This window comes from Sitophilus oryzae, unplaced genomic scaffold (assembly GCF_002938485.1).
Source record: "Sitophilus oryzae breed Bouriz unplaced genomic scaffold, Soryzae_2.0 scaffold_1968_pilon_pilon, whole genome shotgun sequence".
NCBI lineage: Eukaryota > Metazoa > Arthropoda > Insecta > Coleoptera > Curculionidae > Sitophilus > Sitophilus oryzae.
In genome coordinates, this window is record NW_022146688.1 from 267,556 (window position 1) to 275,824 (window position 8,269).

The 8,269-nt window shown below is 33.2% G+C and overlaps 1 protein-coding gene across 1 annotated transcript; it reads left to right on the forward strand.

The window, feature by feature from the left end:
• The first annotated feature begins 6,753 nt into the window (after positions 1-6,753).
• Positions 6,754-7,776, forward strand: LOC115883595 (piggyBac transposable element-derived protein 1-like). Its single transcript, XM_030901952.1, has one exon. The coding sequence runs from the start codon at positions 6,754-6,756 to the stop codon at positions 7,774-7,776; it is 1,023 nt and encodes a 340-aa protein (XP_030757812.1).
• The last annotated feature ends 493 nt before the right edge of the window (positions 7,777-8,269 follow it).

Below are 8,269 nucleotides of genomic sequence, written 5' to 3' on the forward strand. Positions count from 1 at the left end.
CGATAGTCCCCATCGCTAACTAATACGCAGCTCTGGATCTCTACTACCAGAAATCAACAGAAAAATTAAGTTAGCATGGAGTACTTACGGAAGACCCAATCATATTCAAATCCAGAATGCCACTCTATCTAAAGAAGAAAACATTCGAACAATGTGTACTCCCAGTCATGAATGCGTCCTATGCATGCGAAACCTGGACACTTAAAACTGACATCATAAGGAAACTGCAGGTCACACAACGTTCAATGGGACGAAATATGCTGGCAATATTGAAGGGAGACCGTAAAAGAATAGAGTGGATACGACAAAAGACCCAGGTAATAGATGTTCTCCACAGAATACAATCCCTCAAGTGGCAATGGGCAGGACACCTGGCAAGAAGGACAGACAACAGATGGACCCCAAAAATTACAGCATGGTACCCACGAGGAATCAAGAGACCTAGAGGAAGACCAAATTTGAAATGGGACCGAAATATTAGGAAATCAGCAGGGATAACTTGGGCCAAGAGAGAATGTGAGGGAGACTATACCATAATTGGAAATGGTTGAATAAGCTGAAAAGTATGATGATGATTTATAATTTAGATTAGATCTAAATTAGATAGCTATTAACCTCTATTCCACTACGACCCTTACAGGCCTACCTATTGTGGGCCTGTTCTTGTTTCTGGTTACATTCTCCAGTCATATTCCTTTCGTAAATCTATTAATTTGGTGACTGAACATTCCATATAGCTTTTTACCAATGTAGAATGTTTGGGAGGGGGGACAATCACCGCGACCCTACAGATCTATTGTGTCTCCCCCTTTCTTGAGTTATAACGAGTTATAACTCATCATGCAGTCTTAGGATTTTGACAAAAGCTAGTATGAGACGGCTTCGCAGAGGCTAGTTCTCCATCTCCGATATCAGTCGTACTTGTGTTTTCCTATTTTCCCCATAGAATCTGCATTCGCCTTTGTGTCTTAGCTTCGATCAACGGTGAGATTAAGAAGACAGTGTCCTGTTAAAAACCCCGCGACAATCCGAATGTTGTTCTTACTTAATTCAAGGAAAATATGACTTTTCTCGGTCGTAGGTTTTGAGAAATTTCTTCGAGTGTCTTAAGCCGCTGGAGGACTCCCATTCCAGGTTACAGGTGGACTCTTACAGGGTCTTGAATTTCTCTTTAAGTTGATTTCCACTTGGAAAGTAGCCGCCCATACACCAGAAGATTTGGCCTGCGGATTTGGCCTGAAGATTTGATCTACGTACTTCGCCTGCGGATTGTAGTAGGTATTGTTGTAGATATCTGTGGTAGTAGGTGAAATATTCTTAAAAATTTAAGCAAAAAACATGGTATAGTGACAGCTGTTATTGGGTTCTATATTAACCCGCCTTTAAATTATCATCAGTCTATTACTAACTTGTAGCCTCATGCAAATATCTGATTTTCAATGATAAGATTTATGAATGGTACCTTCTAATTTTGTATGTCACATGGGTACAATTCGAACGAAAACGTCCACAATTCGAATACTCATAATTTAACTTTGACCCTGAAAACTTTAGTTTATTTATTTTAACAGCTGATAGAAGGGTTGTGTACAGGTATTGGTTCGGTATTTTTGGTCCTGAAATTTAGAAATTTCGACAAAAAGTTACGCTGGCCATCATTAAGTAAGTTAATTAATAATCAAAACTTAATCGAAATATTTTCTTGATCTGTTAAATGCATTTTTTTTATAGTAAATTTTGATTTCTTATTTTTCAAAAAATGGCGAACTGAAGATCGATTTGGATTTCACGTAATTTGTTTTTTTTTCCTTTGCAAGGTATATTATTTATTATTATATTAGAAATTATTTATATTAGAAATTATTTATATTAGAAATGAAATGTTTCCCAAAAATAATATAGATTAGAAATACTTGTATCCATTTTAAGTAATTTCATTCATTTTGAAATAAAAACTAAAAAATAAAAACGATGCCATCAAATTTGGTATTCTATATGACTTCATGATATCAGACAAAATTTAAATTTAAAATGAAAATATTTCGATGGCCATTCCAACCAAAACATTTTAAACCATCTAAGCCGTCGAATATCGAATACACGAGACTCTCGCTTAACTGAAACAGAAAATAATAATGAACAATAAATCTGGTACATTGCAAACGGCTCAACCTAAGTTACTCCACAATATGACAAGATAATAATCACAAAATTGTTTACATAAAACAGGTATTATTATTTAATTTGATTATCCAAACTACCTACTCGAGCTAGGAGCGTAAAGGAGCGTTTCTATAAAAATCCGCTAATGTAAAATAAATAGCTTTCTCGTTGAGATCGGGCGTGCAGGTTGCCCCTCGACCCGTCCCTGTGCCCCTACCGGCTCTTCCACCGTTCCTACTATCGAAAACATCTAAATGAGATGCAATTAACATTTTCCTGGCAAAGATTTTTCGTCATGACCGCAACTAGCCACCGCATCATTCATTATCGATGTGCCGAACAGCGTTGCCAACAGAACAATAATTATTAGTAGGCTATATAAAAAAGTCCTTCCTTGTGAAACTTCGGCAGCATATTCTGCAGATAAAAATAAGTAATAAGGTTCATATAAATGTATGTCCTAAAATGCTTAGTTTCGGAGATACAGGGTGTAGAAGTTTTATTTTTATCTAGATTTTTTCCAAATAATTTATGAAGTAACGTAAATATTTGGATGAAAATTGGTGTCTGGGAGTTTTTTGACATGACAAATTTGATTTTGATGTCAATATGACTCCTAGTTGTAGAGGGCGCTACCTACATAATTTTAACTGGTTAGAAGAGTAATAACTTTTCGTCCGTAACTGTATAAAACTACTGACTAAATATACATTGACGACGTTTTTTACGTAAATAAGGTCTCTTAGTAAAAATCGCTACGAGTAATAGTTCTCGAGATATTTGGAACCGAAATTATGAATACTTCCCAGATAGCACATTTACGTTCTTTTCATATGCAAAGCAAGTGACTTTGGAGAACAACAATGTTCTATTCACATTCCTTTTTTTCATTGGGAACATATATGGCACATGAATAGCAGAGATTACGTTCCACCCTATTCAAGTGATATAGAAGTGCGTTTCACATTCCAAGATATATTCTATGAACGTGAATTATATGTTCGTAAAAGAATGTATTTAAAAATAATATTCCAATTATATGATATTCATGTTTTTAATATTCTATATTTATGCTTTTCATATGTTTTTCATATTTTTTTATTATCTACAGAGGCAAAATAAAACACTAATTTACCACAATACACCAAAACACTTTACTTTTGCACAGGACGCGCGTTTCGCTAACCATGTTAGCATCATCAGCAGATGGTCAAAATTTAAGTTTTAATCATCTGCTGATGACGCTAAGATGATTAACCAAACAAGCGTCCAGTTCAAAAGTAAAGTGTTTTGGTATATTGTGGTGAATTAGTGTTTTAATTTGCTGTTGTAACACCAAAGATTCCAACCCTCAACTCTGTATCTACTGGGTGTCCTGTATAAGGATGCCCTGTATCAATATCCTATAAACTATAGATATAGATACAATTTTTTTCATATTTAGCAATTTTTTTATCTCTTAAAATCTATAGGATACCTATACAGTACATTCATATCTGGAACACACTACAAACAATTTGCTGAAATTAAATAATTTGGTGTGTAATAATCAAAAATTAACTAATAAATAGAACGGTTAAAAATAATAGGTAAGGATAAAGACGAACTTGAGTAATATATGTTTATTAATTAAAAATATTTGAATATAACAATATACATTGATATTATCTTCTATGTCTATGTTTCTATATTCTCTTGTCTACCCTTCTGAAATAATATCAGCAAAATTATACTGTTCAAATAAATTCGCACAACTTACCTTTGTCTTTTGTTTTTACAAGCCATATTTTAATTATATTGATAATTTTCGTTTCTTTTGACTCTTGAAATTGACCTTTCATGGAGTCTAAAATATATGTTATTACAGTCTTTGCAACACCAAATATCTTTAAGTTCAGATACCTAAAATTGCTTTTGGCCACTAACAATGATTTCAAACTTCTCTTCTGTTTGGCCCCATCCGAAGAATATTTTTGTGCAATTTCATTGCCCAGAACCTTATAAAGCACTTTCCTTATACTTTGTGCTACTCCTGAACCACCAAGTCTAGATAATTCTCGAACCTAATAATTCTTGAAAATACCTTTCTCTTAAAAAATACACAATAAATGATTATAGAAGAGCCTACATAAATACCTATATAAATACTATATTATAGGAAAGTTCAGCACTGGAACTACACTTATTAGAACAGAAATCTTCAATGATACTACCAGAGATACTACTACATTGATGATGTACAGAGGATATTAAAGAATCACTTTGGTCTGAATCCAGTTTAATGTACAATATTGAAGTCATATTTGCGTAACATTGACTTAATAAGATTTTGACTCCTTTTTTTTGGTTGAATTTTAAAATATTTTTTAGTATAACCTATTTTTTTTCGAGGTCTCATGGTTTTAGAACATTAAATTCACTCCCCTTAAAATAGATACTGAAAACACAAACATAACAAGAAGTACTTTACCGATTCTATCCTTAAAATAATTATTTGCATCACTTACCTTTACGTTATCTCAGTGCTTTAATTATTAAAATAGTTTGGATGAAGTACGTTTACGTTTATGGTTCACTTGTTGTTTTTTTGTTAGGTTATGTTATGGATGTACGATTCGAATAGATTTGAATCGAAGGTCGATCTTTTTACCCAAAAAATCGATTAAAATCATCTATCAAACTATCTTTTGGTATAATCGATCTTTTTATTTCATAATGGAAGATCGTTTTTATTTATACAGTTTTACAGGTTTATTTATTTGTTAGAATAAGGAACACTGTATTTTTGCTTGAATATTTGTTTACAGTGCATCTATATACACTAATATATAAAATCCCTAATAATTATTTAATACACAAAAATTTAATAGTAAGAAAATATACAAATATAATGTATTGTATTTATACATTTTTTCATTTCGAAATCATTTTTATTCTCCTTTATTTTTATTCAGATATTGATATGTTTAGAACGTGAATATCAGATACTTATAATTTATTGTAAACCATAATTTCAGAAGATATTCTAAGGTCATGCTGATAATATACCTTTAAATCACATTCATAGTAGAATGTACTATTCATATGCCATACTTATTAAAAAAAAGAATATACTTATAAGAACTTAGGAGGAATATTCTTAGAATGTAAATGTTTCTTTTGTGCTATCTGGGCTTATCTTCATTGACATAAATTTAACAAAAGTTCAACAGAAAAACTGTTCTATCATCATTTTTTTTTCGCAGAAAAATTTATGATTGATTTGAAAATATAAAAATTTCCCAAATTTATTATTTCAGTTAAATAACTATCTACTCAAGGTGTTTATTTTTCGTCAATAATGGCATGTATCGACTATTTCCATTCCAAATATCTTAACGTGTTTATTTCTTGTCAATATTAACATGTATTAAATATTTCCATTCTAAATATCTTGAGAACGGTTGTTCATATCGATTTTTACCAAGAGACATTTTTTAAGTAAAAAACGTCGTAAATGTATATTTTTTTACCCAGTAGTTTTATACAGGTACAGACGAAAAGTTATTACTCTTCAAAACAGTTAAAAAACATGTATGCCCACTTTTATATATTTTCTTTTAATCAAAATATTTTTTAGGAAACAAAAATAAATTAATTATAAATATATAAACATTTATTATTTACATCAACAAAACTCACCTTCTTAAGGGATCACTTAAGGGATATAAAGGGTCATTACTAATTACTACCCCTGCGTTACTCGCACGGTGAGCACAGCGCTCACTCTTTAACTATTTTCTTAATTTTTTTCACAATTTTGCACAAACTGACAAGTGCGCTCATATAATCCTCCACACAACTATTGTGTTCAAGGTCACTTACGCAGAAATGCGATTGGAAAAGCCTCAGTCTACTTTTAGCCGTCTTTGAGCGTGTATGTCGAAAAAAGAGCGATTAGCTCACCCGCGAGTAACGACGTGATTCTAATTTTTGTGATTTTTAAAACCAATTTTTTTTCTCGTCAACTTTGTTTTTTATGTCATCTGGCTCTATAATATTAATATGTTATGGATCCGAAAGAAGAGGCGAGACTTCTGAAAATATACGAAGAATTGTTGCAAGAGGATTTGCTACTTGAACAGGCGCAAGAGCAAAATTTGAATGATGAAGAAAGCGACATAGATTCTGTTGAAGTGAATTCTAATCATAAGACTGACTCAAGAGTTATCTGCGGATGATACGGATAATACTTTTTCAACGTTTCGGTCTGAAGATGGTCCGAATTATATCGGCAAAGACAAAAAAACTATTTGGAAAGTTCATCGAGAGCGGAAAACTAGCCGGACTCGACAGCACAATATTATAACCAAATTACCGGGTGTGAAGTCTGCTGCAAGGAACGCTAAGACTCCATATGAAACCTGGAACTTGCTCATAACAGACGAAACCATCGAAGAAATAGTGTCCTGCACAAATGTACACCTACAACAAATTTGCAACAATTATTCCCGCGAACGGGATGTTTAGACACTGATAGTGACGAAATAAAAGCACTTTTTGGATTATTGTACATGGCCGGAGTTTTGAAATCCCGGCATACCAACTTGAATGATCTATGGAGCACCGATTCTACAGCACCAGAGTTATTCAAAATGGTTATGTCTGTCTATGAAAAGATTCTACTTGTTGCTTCAAGCTCTTCGCTTCGATAATATTAGCACAAGAGCTGAGCGCAAAAAAATTGATAAGCTAGCACCAATTAGAGATATTTTCGAGAAATTTCAAGAAAGATGCCAAGCCTGCTATACACCTAGTGAAAATTGTACAATTGACGAGATGCTAGAGGGTGTCCGGGGAAGGTGCAGCTTTAGGCAATACATCTCCAGTAAGCCAAACAAATACGGCATAAAAATATTTGCCTTGGCTGATAGTCGTGCATTCTACACTCTCAAAATGGAGATTTATGCAGGAAAACAGCCTGAGGGTCCATTTTGTATTGATAACAGCCCAGCTTGTGTGGTAAAACGAATGTGTGAACCCATTTGGAATTCTGGACGAAATTTGACCTGCGATAACTGGTTCACATCAGTTCCTTTAGCAGAAGATCTCAAGAAGAATGAAATAACTTTAGTTGGGACAATTAGAAAAAACAAACGTGAAATTCCCGAAATATTTGTTGCAACTAAACAAAGGCCCGTTTGCAGCAGTATGTTTGCTTTTGGCCGAGAATCTCTATTAGTTTCGTACGTCCCAAAGAAAAACAAGAATGTCCTGCTATTGTCAACACTTCATGAATATGATGAAATTGATGCAGAAAGTGGCGAAGCCTGCAAGCCAGCAGTGGTTACTTTTTACAATCAAACTAAATCGGGAGTAGATTCTGTGGACCAGCTCAAAAGTCTTTATTCAGTGGCAAGAAATACATGTAGGTGGTTGACTGTGTTTTTTAGTATCATGAACATCGCTGGAATAAATGGGAACATTATATTTAGAACCAATGTATTAGATTCTAATCAACCAAGGCGAGAATATTTGAAAAATTTAGCTAGACAACTCGTTACTCCACACATGCAAGGAAGAGCGTCACAAAATCTACCATTTCTACTACGTTTGCAAATAAAAAATAGCTGAATATTCCGTTAACACAGGAGAAAGAAGTTCCACAAGAAAACGAAACTGGTGCAAGGCCAAAATGCTATAACTGTCCCAAGAAAAAGAACCGCAAAACAACCACAAAGTGCTCAAAGTGCCTTAGAGCAATTTGTAAAGAACATACTATTGCCATTTGTACTGAATGTGGACGCGATGAAAATCTTGAATCGGAGTGATTTTTTTCTAAAAAAACATTATCCTAGTTGCTTTTAGCATATTACTACCTGTTTCGTAGTTCAACTTGTTTATGTATATGTTTACTTGTTCATGTTTATGAAAATATCTTTTATTTGGTTAAAAAATATTACTTTGCTGGCAATAATGCAAGATATATGTTTAGTTTTGATTTAATAAAACCATTTTTATAATTTTTGCTTTTTTTGTGCCTAATAAAAATCAATATGATGCACATAATTGCCAAGTGAGCTAGACGCTTCATTTTACCACGCGAGTAACGCAGGGCTACCGTTTT

What these genes read in the sequence shown, in the direction of transcription:
- LOC115883595 (XM_030901952.1), top strand. Translation starts at nt 6,754, where the DNA reads ATGATCTATGGAGCACCGATTCTACAGCACCAGAGTTATTCAAAATGG.